The sequence below is a fragment of the Aedes albopictus genome, chromosome 3 (genome assembly GCF_035046485.1).
Source record: "Aedes albopictus strain Foshan chromosome 3, AalbF5, whole genome shotgun sequence".
In the NCBI taxonomy this organism is placed as follows: domain Eukaryota; kingdom Metazoa; phylum Arthropoda; class Insecta; order Diptera; family Culicidae; genus Aedes; species Aedes albopictus.
Window position 1 is genome coordinate 141881547 of NC_085138.1, and position 20694 is coordinate 141902240.

At 42.6% G+C, this 20694-nt stretch overlaps 2 protein-coding genes across 8 annotated transcripts in view; one reads left to right on the top strand and one right to left on the bottom strand.

The window, feature by feature from the left end:
* LOC109408393 (trithorax group protein osa-like) overlaps positions 1 to 20694 on the bottom strand; it is a 630643-nt gene that overhangs the window by 128538 nt on the left and 481411 nt on the right. The window lies entirely within an intron of this gene.
* On the top strand, positions 962 to 1877 carry LOC115270463 (uncharacterized). The gene is made up of 2 exons (XM_029880201.2): positions 962 to 1151; positions 1225 to 1877. The coding sequence occupies exons 1-2, from the start codon at positions 1106 to 1108 to the stop codon at positions 1800 to 1802; spliced, it is 624 nt and encodes a 207-aa protein (XP_029736061.1). The 5' UTR covers positions 962 to 1105; the 3' UTR covers positions 1803 to 1877.

The window sequence follows — 20694 nt, forward strand, 5'->3', positions numbered from 1 at the left end:
TTGTTGCATTGCACCGTCTGTTTCTGGCCCGAGTTTTGCCACTGCATTCAGTCAGTTCAGTAGAGTAGACGGTCGAACGGACAGACAGGCAGATGATCTGACGACGACGACGAGGACGAGACGCGGGGTAAGCGCGGCGCAGCGCATTGGGTCAATGTACTTTCGCAGTCGCAGCCACAGCTGGTGCTTGCCGGCGTCCGTCCCCGTCGTCATCATCGTCGATAGACATTCAACCAAAACCAGACCATCGCCGTCGCATTGGACGTGGTGTGATACCGACGAACAGAGATAGACACCGACCCGGCTGCTAGTGTAAAGTAGAGAGACTGAGTCATCATGCCGCGCCGTTTGAAAAGTACGACGGAGACGACGACGACGCAGGGAGATGGAGGACGAAGCACGCTGTAGTAGAGGGACGACGGGACAGGCAGGGGAAAAGGTTGTTGGAGTGAGTGCGATTCATGTGATACAGAAGGCAGAGAAAAAAATCGTGGCTGCGGCGTGTATTCCGTTCATGATCCACCATCAACAGGTCCCACCGAGCGCCGCGCCGGCCGTCCTTGCCACTCCTCCACCCACCCACAGCCAAGCCTCGGCCTAACCTACGGGCTGGGCAACCTTACCAGCGCTGAGTCGAGGATGAGTGCATTTGTGGCCGGGGGCGGGGTGCGACGAGAGGCGGCGATGTGCGCTCGAAAGAACGTAAACAAAACTTTATTTCACTCGGACGGTTTTTTTTCCGCCGTCCAATCGTATTGGGGAATTTATACCCATTTTTTTTCTTGAATGAAAATTCAATCTAGGTGTAGGTCAGTGTTGCTGGCGGAAATGAATTTGGATGGTGTGGACGAAAAGCAAGAATGAGGTAAGCGGATGATGGGATGTGGGGCGTTTGATAGTGCAGCTCAACAAACCATTTCCACAAAATCCGTGTGTGTAGTTGTAAACAACAGGCAGTATCCTAGTATGTTTTATCAACACAGAATTGCATCGCAGCAACCTTACTACAGTGCAACCTCGCAGAAACTGTCATTCCATAAAGGAACTTTTTTCCTTTTGGTTGTGTCCTAAGTTGCTTCCTGAACTGCTTCCGTTGCCGTGCAAGATGTTGCCGGAAGTTCTGAAATTCATTCGAGAATCCGACGAGAAAGGTACGCAGCAGTTGAATAAATTCCTCAATCCTGACTTTTCCACTAAACCAATTTTCCGTAAACTCACACCTAGTCATCCACGTCGATACCCTTCTGGACCGTATCGGCACCGAACCAACGGCACCGGAAAACGCCAGTTCCCACCTGGCCCAAGCGCTAGCCGACGGTCGCCGCTTAGGATTAGTATCAATTCAGCGCGACCGCATCAAACCACTGGTTCCGTTGGATGGACAGTCAGAGCCCCTCAATTTCGCCTCGCAGCTACTTCTGCTGACCACTCAAGCCCCCAAGCTCGACGACCTACCCGATGATGGTGGTAGCCGCGTCGAAGAAGCCTCCGAAGGAAGATTGCTACGACCGAGGAAACCGGACATGCGCCAGCCTCCTCCTAAAACACCTCTTGCAGGTGGTCAATCCCGTGGTGGATACGTCCGTTCCAAACTGGATCCTGAGCCGAAGGCCGATGGGCGTCGAATGAGAGTTTCCGGAATAATGCAGGCCGCTGGTTCAAAGCGAACTGTAGGACGCAGCAGAAGTGGGGCAAGGAAGCGATCCCGTAGCCGGCGTGGCCGATCGGCTTCCAGGGCTCGTTCCCGGGGAGGGCGCAGACGTGGTCAGAGCAGTCGTTCCCGTTCTCGCTCGCGTCGTTAGATGTTACTTTTGTGAAGTTGCCTTAGAATTGTTTTATCTAAATTTTCAATAAAACGTGTTTATATTTTGAGAGAATGGTGTTTTAAATCGGCTATATCTATGGAATTTTCCGGAGGAATTCCTGGAGAAATTTCCGGAGGCTTCTCCGGAGATACTCTTGGAGAAACTCCCAGAGAAGCTCTTTGAATAAATTTTGGAGGAATTCGTGGAAGAATATCCGGTGGAATTTCTGGAGCATTTAATGGAAGAATTTCCGGAGAAACCCCTGGAGCAATTTACGGAGGAATTTGTGGAAGAATTTACGGAGGCTTTCTCCGGAGGAACTCCTGGAGAAACTCCTAGAAGAACACTTTGAGGATTTTTTGGAGGATTTTGGGGAAGAATATCCGGTGGAATTTTCGGAGGAATTCCTAAAGGAATTTCCGGAGAAACGTCTTGCCGAATTTTCGGAGAAATTCCTACAGAAATTTGCAGAGGAATTCCTGGAAGAATTTCCGGAGGAACTCCTGGAGGAATTTCCGGAGGAATTCCTGGAGGAATTCCCGAAAGAATTCCTGGAGGAATTTCCGGAGGAATTCCTGGAGGAATTTCCGGAGGAATTCCTGAAGGAATTTCCGGAGGAATTCCTGGAGGAATTCCTGGAGGAATTCCTGGAGGAATTCCTGGAGGAATTCCTGGAGGAATTTCCGGAGGAATTCCTGGAGGAATTTCCGGAGGAATTCCTGGAGGAATTCCTGGAGGAATTTCCGGAGGAATTCCTGGAGGAATTTCCGGAGGAATTCCAGGAGAAATTTCCGGAGGAATTCCTGGAGGAATTTCCGGAGGAATTCCTGGAGGAATTCCCGGAGGAACTCCTGGAGGAATTTCCGGAGGAATTCCTGGAGGAATTTCCGGAAGAATTCCTGGAGGAATTCCTAGAGGAATTTCCGGAGGAATTCATGGAGGAATTTCCGGAGGAATTCCTGGAGGAATTTCCGCAGGATTTCATTAGGAATTTCCGCAGGATTTCCTTAGGAATTCCCAAGGGAATTCCTTGAGGAATTTCCGTAGGAATTTGTGGAGGAATTCCTGGAGGAATTCCAGGAGGAATTTACGCAGGAATTCCTGGAGAAATTCACGTAGGAATTCCTGGAGGAATTCACGTAGAAATTCCTGGAGGAATTTCCGAATTTATTTCTGGAGGAACTTCCCTGCGGCAGATTCTCGATCAATTTCGGGAGTACAATTCGCAAACTCATCATCTGTTTATTGATTTCAAGGCGGCGAACGATTCAGTGAAGAGAAACGAATTATGGCACGGTCGCACGACATGGTTATCCGACGAAGCTGATTGGACTGTGACGTTTGACGGATCGAAATCAAGTGTACGGGTTGCGGATGGAATTTCGTCATCGTTCGTAACCTATGACGAACTGAAGCAGGGTGATGCTCTTAAAATGAGATGAGCTGGAGTGCAAAGGAGCGGAACCATTCTCACGCGGCCTCAAATGCTTCTGGGCATCATCGGGATCGACCGTCGGGCCGTCATTGCTTCCAAGAGGGACACTACGAGGATTGGACTTGCGATTAACACCACAAAGACCAAGTACATAATTGCTGGTGGTTCGGCCATGGCGCTGGGTGGTGAAATGCTTGATGTTATGGACGAATTTGGTGCGATAATGATGTTACTCGCGAGGTAAGAAGACGGATTGCGGCTACGAATTGAGTCTTTTTCGGCCTGCGAAACCAACTGAAGTCCCGTCGACTGCAAACGAAGTCAAAACTCACGTTGTACGAGATTCCGATTCTTCCGGTCGCTTTACTTATACGGCCATGAATCGTGGACGTTAAGAGAAGTTGATTGGAGAGCCTTTGGAGGCTTTGATCGTTAAGTGCTGCGAACCGCCGAGCATGGACGGGCTGAAGGATGGCATCTGGCGGCGTCGCGGGAACTATGAATTGTACCAAGTACTTAAGGAGATTGATATATTGAAGCGAATAAAATATGGCAGGTTACTGTGGGCTAGGCACGTAGCTCGTATGTCGGAGGCACGACAAGCTAAAACTAACTTCAGCAGAGAACCAGCAAGGGGTCGTCGGTTTCGTGGTCTGGTAGGCCGCGCATACGTTCGCTGTCTAACGTTGAGGAAGGCTTAAGGACTCTAAACTTTCAGGGAGACTGGAAGCGATTGGCCCACGACCGAGACCAGTGGAGGTGATTGCTTCATTCATGTTGCCCATCAAGTAAATAAGGCATCGATCAAATGTGAACAATCTAGTGTTGTTTCCACCATCGTCGCCGGGGTATCTCAGCTGACTCATTGGATTCAATATAAAGCCAAAAGCATTCCGCACCGTCCTCCGCCGTCCACTCGTCTTCGCCCCTTCCCGTCTCACCCCGCCCAGCCCCTGTGCTGCGTCTTCTTCCCAATCCATTGGACGGGCTGCGCCGCTGATTGTATAATTATTGCGTTTAAAAGTGTAATTTCAGTTTTGTATACCCCACATGTGTGTATGGAGAAGAGAAGGTAGTCGAAGCTCTATACCCAATGCCCCACAAACAGAACGTTCCATTCGTGTTGTTGGAAACGGTCGGTCGGTGGCGATGGTGGCGGAGGCATCTCGTATCACCTCCATCCGTCTCCGCCGCCATCACCGTGCATTCTTCGCCTTTGGTTGATTTGATTTGAACGAACCAGGCGGCGGCAAAGCCAGACATGCCGTCTAGCAGCAGTCTACACTGCCTCCGCCACCTCAACTGCTGCGGCTGCTCTCGTTTTCCGAATAATACGAGAACGACCTTGATGACCATTAAAAAGCAACACGTCGTCGTCGTTGTCGTCGCCGTCCCCGTTCGTCCGTTTGTGTATACCTACGTGTTGGTGGTGTTGTTGTTGTTGGTAGGTTCATTGGATGATTCGCCGGTCGTACATTTGTCGCCCCCCGCGCGCGCGCTTCCATTCTTGACCCTCACCCAGATCGAAACACTCTCCCCATCCGTCTACCGTGGTAGTCGTCGTTGTTGTTGTTCGTCATCCGGACGGAGCCGGTTCGTTCTGCTTTCTGCTGTTTGCTTGCATCATGAGCCATCATCTCGCCACCATACCCACGGTGCTGGTAGAGAGTCGTACAGCAGCAGGCAGCATCAGTGGCGGTATTTCCCTCCAGACAACGGTCCCTTCTCCTCCTCCGCAACCAAATTTCAACTTCCGCAACCGCCACAGTCGTCGTCGTTCGTCCCCGGGTGATGATCCCAGGTCGCCGTCGTCGTGTAGTCGGTGGTTGTTATAACATACTCTCGTTTTCATTCTGCTCCCCGGCGGTTGCTGATGCCGACCGGTGCGGGGGTTTTGGTGCCGAACTAGGCGAACCCATCCGAAGTTCAAAGGGAAAGGGGTGCGGCACGGAGACGATGATGCTCCGGATGATGATGATGATGATGTAAATTTGTCTCAGCTATTTTTACTTCCATTCTCTGATGACGTGAACCAGTCAACTCACAGCACAGCAGCATACTGCTCTACATACGTATTGTTGTTAGCTCAGCATGTGTGAACAACAAGTGGCATCCATCTATCATCATCGTTGAACATGACCTGCGAATTGATACCGGCGACGATCTGAGGCGCTGCTGTGTTCTCCAATTTACCACGACTCAAGTTTCAATTTGTGTTGAGCTAGCGATGGGTGTTCTTAGAAATACACTTATGAAATACAGTCTGCGTAGCCGTGAAAATCGTAGATCAAAATCTTCAGTCGATCCGCCAAAAAGAACTTAGAAATACATGCCCTAAACAACCTTGAAACCTTGTAGGCTACAACGTTATTTTATTCCAGCGCCTAGTGTACAGTTTCCCCGAACGTTTGGGGTTTACAGGTCTTCTTCAACCGCTTGCAGTCGTCGCCACTTTTCCGTTTTCACTGCTGTATATTATTTCATCCGACATTCGCACTATGTGTCCAACCCACTAAAGTCTGCCGTAATTCGTTTGTTTCAGAATAATTGCTTCTTATTTAGTACACTTGGTACAACTGGTGATTCATACGTCTACGCCAAACGTCAACGGGGATTGCTAGCAGCATTTTGCGCTGAAAGAGTCCGAAAGCTTTTCAGTCTACCTCTTTTAACCGTCCGTCCTGGAGGCGCGTTGTAAAAAGTACCACACTGCAAAAAGAACCTCGCTCGTCGCATACAGTGTGAGCGCGGTGCAATTTTAGGATCAAACAGGCCCGCGTCCTAAAAGTGGGGTAATTTAAGTGAAAGTCGAATGAAGATGCAGAACACAACGTTGAATCTCTCACACATCGATACGCCTTTTCACTTCACGGGATACCTTATTGTCACATGTTACAAGTGTTCCAAAATAACCAATTCTTCCAAACACATCCCCATCAATGGCTACCTCTGCACCAACACCACTAGGCCTGCCCTTGTCTGTACCCGAAATCATGTACTTTGTTTTGGTCTATCCTCTATGTCTGTCATCCTCTACAGAGCAGTATTTAATTCCTCCACTCTACGAACCATGCCGATGAGATCAATATCGTTCGCAAATCCGATGAGCAAATGCGACTGAAAGATAATAATAGTGCCATCCTTCTGCACGAAAGACCTCCGATGAGTGCAATGTTGAACAGTAAATTTTGAAGAGCATCACCCAGCTTCTATACATTCAAGATCGTAAACGAAGTAGACACTTTGTCTTCGATCAAATACTTGATTCTGATCCATCCAGCGTTGCGCATATCAGCCAAATTAGTTTCACCAGAAAACCATGTTCTGACATTATCTGCCAGAGTTCGTTTCTTTTCAATAAATCGTACGCTGTTTTAAAACTGCACGGAAACAAATATGATCCTGTTTTTTTTTATTCACAAATCATAAAACATAAAAGTTTCTCATTTTATGAAATCATGATCACGAATCATAATTTCATAATCTGAGCAACTAATATCATGATTCGTTGCAACCATTTTTACGAGCTCTAACTCATGAAAATTATCAAGCGTAACGCGCACCTGTCAAAACGTGGTCATTTAGCGTGTGACATCGCTGAAGAATGGTAAAAAAATAGCCGTTATTTTAATGGAATTCGATTACACGCCATTGTTCTTGTTCCTTTAAGCTTTAAGCAGGTGCAGGTAATTACATATTGGTTTTATTTAACTGTTTTGAAGAGCAGACAAAATCAATTAATATTCTTTGCAGAACTACCCTCTGAACCAGCAATCAGCATCGTACACCGCGTCAGTTTCAGCATCAAAGCTTGAGGTATTTGGCATGCTAACCACTTTTACCAGCCGGCACTGATGAACATAAAATCAAACCCATTTCCCACCATAGAGGGCCTATAGAACGGTCGGCGTTAGAAAATGATCGAAATGCGAAAGATCCAGCAGCAGCAGCAGATAGTTGAAACTTCCTTTGCTCCAATTTGAAGAATTTCTTTACGATGGGCCAACGAATGGAACTGTCCTTGACTGCTTGATTGTGGAAAAGGGATAATTCGATCTGTTTTCCGGGAACGTTCCACTGCGTTTTACAAGGTATTCATAATGCCTAATGCCTACTTGGGATGAAGTAATAAGAGTTCAAAAACTTCCAGAGGCCATGTTTTGTACAACTGCCGTCAGAAACACCTTAAGAAACTCTACGGTCGGTGGAAACATAAGTGGAAGGTCGCTAGAGGAACAACTTCAACCCAATCCTCAACGCCAGCATCCCCGTAGCCAGCATTTTTACCGCGGCCGGTAGTCCTGTCAAATTTGCAGCAATTTCGGAGATGATTTAATGATGATCCAAAAGCAAAATATGCTTAGACGTCTAACCTCTCTAATTCGACACGATTTAATACGACACTTTTTAATTCGTACCCAATACATTCGACAATTGTCGAATTAAAAAGTGTTCAAATGCCACAGCGATGTTTGCATCAAGGATTGTAATAAAGACATGCACAGTAACATTACTCATTTTCGAGTGAAACAACGCAAAAAATGATTGATTTTACTTCATGATCCTAGAAAATCCACTAGGTTCATAAGCGATGCGCACTCGGAACCATGATTCGAACTCTTTATAACATGATTTTGTGCCATGGTCCTCAAAAATCCACCAGGTTCATAAACTATGCCCACCCGGAACCATGATTCGAATTCTTAATAACATGATTTTGCTACATGGTCCTAAAAAATCTACTAGGTTCATATGCAATCCCACCTAAAACCATGATTCGATATCTCAAAAATATGATTTAGTTTTATGATTTTAGAAAAAAAAGTAACGCATTGATAGCGTCACGAGACGATGGATCATAATATCATGATCATAAATCATGGTGTATTTTTATAAAACGTAAATGTACTAGGCTCATGAAATCATGAGTCTGTTTTATGATTTTTGGGAGCAGAATTTTACCAGTGTGATTAACTTTCTTAGTGCAATAGTTGACGCTCACCTCACTGCCGTAGTGCACGCTCGTATACCTGTCTGGGTCATAATAACCCCAATATACGACTAGGGTTAGCATCATCTACATGCTAAACAACTGATCTGCCGTTGATCGGCCCTAACGAAAACAAATCTGGTATTCGCCGACGAAGGACTTGGCAAGAGGTCTGAGTCTGTTGAACAAGACAAGCGACAGTATCTTGTACGCCGAATTTAACCCTCAACTATTGTATTTTGTACATGACGATGACAAAATCTTGCGTTTTGTACTCAGCATTAGCGTGGCTCTGGTGGCGGTGGTCAACCGCGCGACGGACGAAAGGTTTAAACGGTAATCCTTCTGTAATGAACACAGTCTAGTCTGTTACCTTGTACATTTTGCATATGACGCCATCCAACCAGCTGGTGGGCAATTCTGAAACGTCCCATATCTTTATAACAATCGATCGATTCGATCGGGATCTCATGCTTCCCAGCAGCCTTGCAGTTTTTCAGCTCCCTAAGGGATTACTGTACCGCTCCCCGTTGATCTGTTTACCGACCACTAGCAACGGCCCACATTTGTATGGTTGAAAAAAAGTTGTCAAAATTTACGGGGCACCTTCTAGAAACATGCCTTGAGATGAGAAGAAAAATCTGTGAAAATTTCAGCTCAATCGGTTAAAAAATGTGCTGGCGCAAATGAGTTGAAGGCTTGTATGAGATTCTCAGCTCAAATATATGGGAAATTGAATGACCTCCAGTCCCTCATTGAAAACTCCGGTATGACGAGTTCGATTTGACTCAGAATTGAAAAAAAATAGTCGAGTCAAGTACAAGACACTGAAGACGACCTTACAGTTGAGGTCGGAATACGTATCTTTCAAAGGATGCAAATTCTTAGTCGAATTCAAAGGAACAGTACTTAACGCGATTTTCTTTTTACTTAAAAAATAGTAGTTGATACCCTAAGGAACAACTTTGTAGAAGAACATCATGATAAACCTTAATTTAGTTGCTGTTTCAGCTAACGAAAGCTGGATGAGGACTTCTGCCCCCGTTTACTCTCGGTTGTTACTTGCAGCACGTGTTTGTCATTCGAAACTTGCGCGCTACATCCTAGGCGGCTTCCCATTTGAAGTTCCGTCAAAAACATTTTCTGAAAATCATCGAAGTATTCACGGATTTTTTTTAATATCTTTCGGATCCCTACCGAGATTCTTCCTGGAACTCCTCGCGGTACATTATTCCGAGATTTATTTCAGATTCATTTCGGGATTTCTCGCGGAACATCGCTCGAAATTTTTTCTCAAATTTCTTCCGGAGTTACTCCCGCAGTTTCTTCAGGGATTTCTCTTTTTTTTGTCTATTTATCAACGTTGTTTTGCAGAATTTATTTGCTCCTTTCTCAAATTTCTCTTGGAGATCATCCCAAGTTGTCTCCCGGCAGGAATATCGCGACTGATTCTAAGCCAAGTTTTCGACTGACCTGATAGCAAGGCATAAAGAACATGGCATTGGGAGAAAATTCGAAAAATTCTCCGGAAAAAACTCGAAAGAAATCCGGGAGAATTACGAAGAGGATTCTCGGAAAGAAATCGCCATTAAGTGAGTGTTTCCCATGCTTGTACAAGAGCTGTTATAGAGAATCCCTGTAATGAATATGGATTCGAACCCTATAAATGCACAACGCCTCACGTTGGGCGCCAATGTAAAAAAACACAGGTGCAGAACACTACAAATGCATCGTGTCCCACAAATAAATCCCTATAAATGCGCTGTTTTATATTTAGTATAGCATCCCACGTTGGATGCTGCTATGAAAATAAAATAGAACTCTGCAAATGCACAAAAGACACATTACAAACTTAGGGGCCATTCATAGACCACGTAGACTTTTAGGGGGAAGGGGGGGTCTGGCCAAAGTCTACGCTCCATAAAAATTTCAAAATTTTTGTATGGTCGAATGTCTACGAGGGGGGACGGGGGAGTCTGAGATGGCCAAAATTTGATCTACGTGGTTTATGAACGACCCCTTACAACATACAATACAAAACATAAATTACATATACCCAGTTATCCAAACGAATAACGGAAGAACCCAGGATGACGAGGTTTCATTATTGTTCTTGGTGCATCAATCAATCCTGTAAACTTATTTTTCTGGCAAGTTGTCGTTTGTACGCAGTGTCAATTACAAAGCTTGTGTTTGGTCTAAGAATTTCTAATCCTAGGGAGGCGCCTCGATTCGGGCTTCAATACGAGTCTGTCTACCTTTCGATGTCCGCCTTAGGGGACGGCTTGTATGTTTTGTAGTTCATCTTTCCCCGGATTGGCTAGAGCGCTACAAATGCTTAATTAGCGAACAGCAACATATCATCGGGTTCCTGCAATAGGGGCACAATTAAAAAATTGTCATTTTTGAGATGTTGATGCCAAAATATGAAAAACTATACAAACTTCCATCTCGCAAAGACTCGTTCCGAAGTTCGTTGAGAAACGCGATTTTTTGGCATGTTTACTAATTTTCTGCAATGAAGGCATAACTCAAAACCAGTCAACTTAGTCGTTGAAAAATACTAATCCAAAATTCATAAGACAGATAGTCCTTTAGTCCCTTTCCATGCTTCAAGCGCCGATGTAACATACAGTACAAAATGAGGAAACGCTTACGACTAATTACAAACGTACCATCCGTCTTCTCACAAATAACTCAAAAAGATCTCTACCTATTAAGTGGGAAGGCCTTTTCAGAAACCAGTATTTTGTTTATCTGTTGAGTATCATCTAAAAGTGGTACAACTCATTGACAATGAATTTCGTATTATTTATTATGTGCATTGCGTAGGTAGTTTCTCTCGGAATTTTAGCTTATGTTCTAGCTGCAGCAGTTCTTTAATGAAATTGTTTCGAAATTCCCTAAAGAGTTTTACCAAGTTCAGTGCGTTTCGGTTCAAAATCTGTGTGACGACTCATCGCGAAAGCACTTTGAGCAATGCATGCAGAAAAGTTACTGGAACTTGGTCTACCTCGTAAACTTTGTGTTGGGTTTTAATCTAATTCCTGTCTAGCTAAGCACCGACCAGTAATGATCGATTTTATTTTTGCACGTTGCCTAACGCCTCAGGGCCAATAGGATTTTAATGACTAATTAAAGATTTAGCTTCCATACCATGTAAACAGTATTGCAAAAGAATTACAATTCCATTAAAATAATAAGATTGAATAATTGTCCCTCGAATTCTGTTTCCGTCTAGTCCACGTCTATTTCGGGCACTACCTATTCAATTCCCAACACTCTTTCTACTTGACACTATATGGTACAAAGGATGGTAAAAAAATATGATTGATCACCTACGGTCAGTGTTTATTCGAAAAGTCGGTCAAATTCTTGTAGTAGTCGAAATACGCGTATCTGTTAAAGGAAAATAGGGCGCAATTGAAAAGTACAAAACTGATTACATTCATTCGAAGAGGGTATTCTGCTTAGAGGGTTCGAAAAGTCGGTACAAGATCAAATCATGTGGTCAAAGTAGGATTGATCAGAAAGTTTTACATCGAGATGAACTAACTTTAGAATAACGACCAAAATATTCAATTTCTGCCCACCACCGTGCAACGAAAAAATCTTTCTCTGTGGTAACACGATGATTTTGCAGCAGTGAAATCCAATTTAAGATTTTGTGGGGTGTGAATTAAAGGTCAGTTCAATAAGTGAATCTGGCGAGGTGAAAATTGAACGGTGATGAAGAACAACTCGGCTAGCTGGTGCTTTACGTTCGTCATACACAAAACGAGAAAAAAAAATGTAAAGTCGTTAGTGTAGTGAAATTGAAACGTGAAATTTCGCGTAATTATTTGATTGCCAGTGCTATAGGGGCTGGTTATTGATAGTTTACATCTTTTTTTGCTTCCATGTAATGAATCATTGATAAAGGTAAGTTGGAATAGCTTTAATTATTGGCTATTTTTTATCTGATATTACGAGAATTAGCGCTTATGACGTAGTAAATTTCTACCTGACAATAATTGTGTGAGTGTTTCCCATGCGTGTAAGCATTGTTGCAGAAAATCATATAGGAATTACTTCCTCCTGCTATCGTTTTAGTATTGCTGTCATAAATAACTGAGGCTTATTTCGGCCCAGGAACTGAATTCGTCCTTCTCGGAAACCAGTCTTTTGTTTATCTGTTGAGTATCAGCTAAAAGTGGCAGTACAGGTTGGTGGGCTTCGTGGCCGCGCGGTTAGCGGCGTTAGTCATCTAGACGTTTCGTATGCCTCGGAGTGCGGGTTCGATTCCCGCTCCAGTCGGGGAAAACTTTTCGTCAAACGAAAAATTCTCTATTGTGCCACTAGGTGTTATGTTTGTTGTCCGTTGTCTCGTGTTGGTAATGTTCAGTAGTATGGGACACGCTTGTATGGAAAAAATAAATCCTCGCTCCAGTCGACTTTTTAGATCCCATGCAACTGTGCAAAATTTCAGCGCAATCGGTGAAACTATAATTTAGCGCAAGCGGTTCAAAGTTTTCATAGGATTTACTATGGGAAAAGTTACACTTTCAAACAAAAAATCCCAGAGGTCGCCCCTTGTCTCCTTAATTCAAATCGATCATCGCTTCTTAGCATAGCATAGCATAGCATAGCATGAATACTTGCACACATCTTGGATGGAGTTGCAAAGTTGAATATATCCATTTACATTGCTGATGTCGCTACTATCTACAATGTCATAGATTCACTCAGCTCCACACACCTGGCCAAGTCCTTGCAAGCATTTATAAATCCTTTCATCAACTTAGAAAGAGCCCAGAACTGAAGCAGCTTCCAATAGATGAAAGGATGTTGAAAATAGCGAATTTTCAACTTATATGCAGTTGTATAGCAAATATATACTGAAATAGAATTATTTATAAATAAATAATATTGGAAAGATCTCACCAATTGTTGTGTGGTTTTTATGCTTCAATGCCGATCATCTAATTGTCTTCAAATCGATCATCGCTTCTTGTAGAAAAATCATTTATGAAACTTTCCTTCGAAGACCGCAAAACAATTGGATGCTCGTGGAAAAAGTTATTGATTTATTACCGATTAGTGATCCGACGAACGGCTTTTTGTTTTGTTTTATCAGCAGCACTGTAGCTGCTGCCTTGACTGCTGCTGTTTCTGGGGGTGGTGCTGCCACCCGCCACCAATGCTCGAAGTACTCCTCCAGAAATTCTCACAAAAACTCCTTCAGGAATTGTTTATAAAAATAAAAGCAGTAATTCTTCTGGAGATTCCTCTAGAAATTTCCCAACGGTATCCTTTCAGAAAGTTATCTAGGAATTTATTTAGAAATTAGTCAAAGGATTCCTCCAGATATTTCAGCAAGAATTAAGAAATTTATGCAGAAATTCTTCCAAAACAATATTTTAGGGATAATTTTCTTCAACGATACGATCAGAAAGTCCTCCACAGACTCCTTAAAAACTGTTCTATTTCTCAATACTTATGTTTCACAAATGTTTTCCTGAGTTTCACATGGAGCATCTTTCCAGATTTTATTCAGAAATTTTTATAGAGATTCATGCAAATGACTTAGAAACCCTTCAATAGATTTCCCTAGTTATTCTTCCAGGGGCTCTTTCATAAATGCATCTGAGAATTTCTTCCAGGATTTTTTTAAGAAAATCTCCCATAGAATATTTTAGGAATTCGACCAAAGTTTCCTACAAAAAGTCTTCCATAGATTTATTTAGAAAGAAGAAATCTCTTACATCGTTTAGAAAATCGTATTTTATTTCTTTCCAAAATTGTTCCGTGTTCACTAGATTGCTCCAAAATTTTCTCCTACAATTACTCTAGAAAACTTTACATGAATTTACTCGTAAATTCCTCTAGGAAATCATAAATTTGGAATTCTTTCAGAAATTTCTCCAGGTTCCTCCAGAGATTACTTAAGAAACCTTTTCAGGGATCTCTTCTAAATTTCTTCTTTCAGAAATTCTTCCAAAGGTTCTTCATAATTTCTTCATGCATGTTTTCAGGAGCTGCTCCAGGAATTCCTGCAAGAATTGCTCCATGAATACCAATGTCTTCCACCTTTTTCATCAGTTATATGCCTCCAGATATTCCTGCATATTCCAACTCATGCAGAGATTTCTTCAGGAATCTCTCCTGGTCGAGCTCCTGATATTCCTCCATGTCCATGGGGCAATTACTGGAAAATTTCCTACAGATCTTCTGGGGAATATTTTGATTAAACTTCAGAGGCAACCTGTGGCAAAGTTATTGAAAAATTTTGGTAAAACTAATTGAACTAATAATCAAGAATTTGTAAATTAGATCGTTTGAGGATTCCTGAAAATCCGTGAAATTAGGTATTTTTGAAAACAAAAAATCTAGAAAAGAATATAAAAAAATGTAAAATTTTGTAATAATAAACGAATAAACACTTTGAAATACCTAAATCCAACTTCTAAATAAATTTTGAAAAAAAAATGAATGACCAAATCAACAATGTCGTGGGGCGCTAAATTGGATGCTTGCCAAGGGCACCATGGGACAACGCTACGGTTCTGCCACAGCCACTGAGTAGATTTTTTTCTCGGTGATGGGCAATTTGAGGCCTTGCCCATTAGATTAACCGGTGACCCAGTTACAAATCAATTGTGAGTGCTGGATTTTGAAATTTCGAATCCAAAAAAAAATGCACCACTGCAACTTGGTCACATTTGATCAATGAATTAGATGTATCGTGTGTTGCAGTACTAGCACAATAGCGAGGGGTTCAAGTATCCACCTTTACCAAGACGATCGACCGTGTTTAGTGAGGAGATGAAGAAAACGCTGGTAGAGCCGTGAGTGAGGAAGAGTAGGGGCAAGATTGTATCGGTGGGGGATGCAAGGCCTCCCAACGACACCACACCAATCCACACCGTAGACGACACGCCGTGGCATGTGACCGAGTGACTGACTGAATCCGCCGCCGTGAGACAACGAGAATCGAAGGTGCCGGTCGGGGAGCAGTGAATAAGCAGATTTCAATATTTTTGTTTACAGTTAGGTTTTTATTTTTGCCGGCTGAACCACGCGCTTCTCGGCGAACCCTCCTCAAGTGACGGCGCAGCGAGACTCGAGAGGGGAACGGATGGTTACAGAAGAGGGGCGAGTAGGTATAGTCGTTCAAAATGCGCTAATATGGATCGTGCTGGATGCCTTCGCCGTTGCTCTTGTTGTTGGTGTTGCTTTGCTGGTATATCGGTGGCGGCGGCAACGGGTAGTACTACCAGAGAGCCAGTGCCAACCGGCGAATGCCAGTCAATGAATGCTTTAATGGGTTCTTACATAACGCGATTTGATAGTAGGTACGTTCGTATACGAGCAGCAGCCAGCGATACGAATGATTGTCGCACGCCAGCACGTGAATTGCTGGCGAGGATGTTGAACCCGTTTGAATTGAAGGGGCTCGCCTATGAAGTCATAAAACAATTCCCACCGGGGAGGGATATTAATGGGATTTGAATTTGTGTGTCATTGCTGATTCAGGGGAATCTTATCTAGATTGAATATATGTTCTCAAGCTTGGCTGATTCTTTGGACAAATCTCAAGGTCCTCCAGAAGGTCGACTAAAATTTGGTGCTGACCTGAAACAAAATTCCCTGAATTTCCAAGTTTCTCCGGGTAGTTGACATTCTATCCTCGCATAAGTAAATGTGACCAACTCTTCTTCCGTTAACGCCCAAGTTCCAGCAAATTGCTTGAACAGCCGACAACAAAAGCATCACCGTTGTTCAAAGATTACGGTACTGGCTGCGCTGCGGCTACCATCGGATTGGAAACTCTGCCAGAGGCAGTAGTCGTAATCAGCATACACACCTCAACTTGAATCAACATGTGCTTCAGGAAAATAGCAAAATAAGAGAAAAAAACTCGAACAAAAACACAGAACCGAACGGATCTGTGGCCTGCCTGCCTGCCGTTGTAAAACATATGGGAGAACCTTTCGAAAGAGCAAACCAAAATCGCGCGCCGCCGTCGGCCGATGTCGATCACCAAGGCAGGAAGAAGGGGCGCATCAACCGGCAGCAGCAAAGCCGTCGTACTACACTACCTACTAGTAGCAGTGAGTACCATACCAACCAACGACGACAACGGCCATAAAAAGAAGCCGCGGAAAAGAAGCAACGACGGCGGCGGCACACATTTCCTCCTTCCCCGCCACGGCCGGTGTCTCCTCTTCCTAGTGCCGTTGCTAACTTTCATGAAATCATGAATGAAATCTTTGTTTACTTTTTTTCATGCTTCATGCACGTCGTCTACCTCTCCTCGATTCCCCGTCCCCGCCCCCGTCGTGCGCCATCGTCGACGGGTCCACGTGCGACCGAATCGAGAGTGTCCTCCTCCTCCTCCTTTGCCCATTCATCCATCCTTCTGACGACGAGGACGACGACGTGCGATTCAAAGCTCGAATAGCTCCGCCGCAAAACTTTTGGGCGGGTGATGGCGTCCTCGGCGATTCTGATTCTCTCGTCACAACCCACCACGGTCCGGAGGACCTGCCGCCCCGACCACCCAAAACTGACTGAAATAACATCAACAGCATCCGCGCCCAATCCTCAGAAGAGAAGCGCTGCAGCAACAGCAAGATACGCGCTGTTGGATGCAGATTTCACTATCAATCTCTCCGAGTCCGCGATGCCGGCGTGGCGCGGCGTGGCGGTTCGGTTGGTTGGTCGTTCATCGTTTGCTGCGTCAAAGGCAGACGGACGAACGGACGGGTATCCGCCGTCAATACCATCGCGGCTGTCATGATAGCGCGTAGAATTTTGCGAAAATTCAGAACGGTCGAGTATGGTCAGGGATGGTAGCGGTCGGACAGCGAAATGCAGTTCCCATACTCTGTACTCTATAGTTGGACATTCTTGCCGAGGTTGAAACAGTTTTGGCCTAACCGGAAGGCGGAGGTTTCGGTACAGCTACGAAATTCCTGGTGATCTTGACGGGTTTGGAGGTCTAATGACTACCGCTTCAGATTAGTAAGCAGAAGGCCCAGGGTTCAAGCCCAGGTTAGTCATTTCCATCCCACTTTGTATCTTTGTATCTACGCTCTGCCTCGCGCTCTGCCTCTTCACTAAGACTGCGTCAACAACGTCGATTCCTTCAGAGTTCAGATCAGACAAAAATTGTTCAATACATTTTAATGTCCAAATCAATGTTGTGCTAAGTTTGTGTGCGATTGGGATTTAATATAAAAAAGTACGCGTATTTCGCCTACCTTTTGTAATATCCACTTTTTGGATAACTGAAACTGAGGAAATTTACAAGTGGTAGTCGAAATACGCGTATCTGTCAAAGGATAAGTAAAAGAGCGCGGAATTCAAAGGTACAACAAACTGATTACGCTCATCCAAAGAGGGTATTCTGCTTAGAGGGTTCGAAAAATCGGAACAAGATAAAAAAGTAATTTTTACATTTTTCTAATAGAGTTCAAAATTTAATAAAACCATGTAAAGTGTGAAAATATGTATAGCCCAGGATATGCCATAAAACTTTTTCAAGGACTGCAAAATAATCCGACGATTGGAAAAAAAAAACTCCAAGAAGGAGGCATAAAAACTGCTGGAGGATTCCAAGAAAGAACTCCTAGAAGATTCCCACAAGAAACTCGTGGAGAATTTTCAGAAGGACACCAGGAGGGCTCCCAGAAGAAACTTCTGGAGAACTTTTAGAGAGAACTCTAGGTAATTTCCAAAAGGACTTTCTGGACGATTTCCAAAAGGATCTCTTGGAACATTCTTAGAAGGATTCTCTAGAAGGATTCACAGAAGGAACTTCTAGGAACTTCTAGAGATACCCAATAGGAAATTCAGGAGAAATTCTTAATACGATTCTGGAAGAACATCTAGCAGACGAAGGAATCCAAGATCAAATTTGGATAAACTACAGAGCTCCTGAAAAAACTCCTGGACTAACTTCAGAAGCACTTGTTTTTTTCCGGCCCAACATAATGCCAGAAGTATTCACTGAAAGAACGTGAAAAGGACCTATTAAAAGAATCTCAGAAGGAACTCCAAATGATGTTCCAGAAAAAATTAAGGAGTTCCAGGCAGTGTTGAAAAATTCATTTCGCCATATCTAATTTCAATGGCCTACAGCTCATTTTAGAAGCTGAACCTGAGAATATGGTATATGAAAAACTTGTGCGGCTAGACCAGTTCTGCAAGAAAGTCACGGAAAAACCGCTATTTTTCGAATATTTAGGGTAAATGTCACGGACTACCTTCGAAAAATGCAAATGATATTCACGGTGAATATCATTTGGTATTTTTCAAAGGTAGTCCGTGACATTTACCCTAAATATTCGAAAAATAGCGGGTTTTCCGTGACTTTCTTGCAGAACTGGTCTAGCCGCACAAGTTTTCCATATGCCATATTCTCAGGTTCAGCTTCTAAAATGAGCGGTAGGTGGTTGAATTTAGATATGACGAAATGAATTTTTCAGCACTGGTTCCAGGAAGAGCTTCTGAACCCCAAAAGAAGGAATCTCAGAAAGAATTACACTAGTTTACAGCATTTTTGAACTCGGTAAATTGATGATCATTTTTGGTGTAGAATCATGCCCTGAGTTCGAAAACGCGAAAGAAAAAAATTACAGTAGAGCGGAAATTTTTTCGACTTTCCATACAAGGTTGATGATTTGAAATCGATTTTTGTTCTATTTTTAAGCAAAGTCGCTCACTTCAAATATCTCATTCTCCGTATTCAATGCTCCGATTGAGCTCAAATTTTTACTGTAACTCGCCTACATATGATAAATGAAATAAACGTCGAGAGAGAATTTTTAAGTTGGTTTTGTCTTATTAAAAAAAATACATTTCTTCAAAAAATTTTGGAAATTTTGCTAAAATTTAAGGAGATTGTCCCTAAAACTCGCCAATATCTTGAATTTCATCAATCTGACGCAAAACCTGTATTCGGATGATCGAATGGTATTGTATTCAGCTTTTAATTTATGGAAAAAGATTGAGAATTGGTTGAACAAAACGCAATATATTTGAATTTAAGTAAATTATATATTTTGAAAAGTTGTAAAACTCGATATTGAGCTAAAACTCAAAAACTGTTCTACTTAAAAAATTTTGAAGGTCGGTTTCGAAATCAGCACTAAATTGTGCTTCAAAAATTTTGGTCGTTGACAGAAGTTCACGACTTTCGTTTTATTTTGTAAACTTGTGTTATCGAAAGAAAAACAAAAATAACTGTTTGTTCTATTACTTCGACGTTTCGATCAGTATCGAATCTTTGTCAAGGGTCTGAGTTTTGATTGATTTTTTCATCATTTTCAATCTTTCAATCATCATTTGGTTCTTATGGGAATCCGTTTTTTTTACCCGCAACAATTTTGATTTATGCTATATCAGGACTCGGACGGCTTGCGTTACTATCTACCTAGAATTTCTGAAAAGTCAGGAAAAAAATTAAAAATACAGCAAGAAATACAATAAAGTGGGGACAATCGCGGAAAAAAATTCACCACTGTAAAAAAACATGAAGAGAATGTAATTACTGGAACACAAAACGGTACGGAACAATATGATTCCAAAATTCAAAATTCCAAAAGAATCTATGAAGATTTCATATTTTTATATTGCACAACAAATCTTCAGGAAAAAACAAGAATGCCTTTGATATTTTGGAGATTTGTAATATATAATATATATTATTTGCTTAAGAAATTCTTGGGAGAAATTTGCATGCAAAAAGTAAAAGTTCTTTTTGAACATGCAGAAAATGTCTACAGGTTCGTAACGTTTGCTAATTTTGGTAATAAACTGTGCAAAGTTCTACAATGTTTTATGCAGTATTTATCCCAACAAATGCTCTGGGATTCTAAGAACGATTTGCAAATAAATCCAAAAAATCTTTTGTTCAATTTTACAAGAAGACATTAAAGCAGATCAAAAATTACCCTAATGCCACAGGAAGTTTAAGTAGAGATTCCATTTCTCCACCATTTCCTCCAAGATGTGTTTTGGAAAATCTTCGAAAGAAACTATGAAAATCGTTGAACAAATTTACTTGAATTTTCACCAGGAATTTTACAAGATGATCTAATAAAAATTTTGGTCAGAAACTTTCATAGATTAATAGCATTAAAAGCTATTTAGAAATTCTTCTAGTTGCGATTCAAATGCTATTTAGCATATCTTCCAGAGTTTAAGGTAGAACAATTCATGCAAGAATCTTCCATCAAGGAGGTTGATGTGTTCCCTCTAGAAAAACAAAGTTCGATTTACACTGATTATCTTACCAAAACTTATGTAAGCAGAAATGTTCAACATAGTTGAAAATCTCCAATTATAGTTAGAATAACTGAAAAATATAAAAATGTGCCTGAAAATAGTGAACAATTAAATAGTGACATAAATAGTGACTTGCTACCAGGCCTGTTAGACAATGCTTCTTAACCCCCTAATACCCAAGCCCGCCTTTA

Excerpts from the sequence above, each read along its gene's own strand:
- LOC115270463 (XM_029880201.2), top strand. The coding sequence starts at position 1,106 with ATGTTGCCGGAAGTTCTGAAATTCATTCGAGAATCCGACGAGAAAG. Across the intron at positions 1,152-1,224 it reads TCGAGAATCCGACGAGAAAG|TCATCCACGTCGATACCCTT; the intron begins GTACGCAGCAGT and ends ACTCACACCTAG.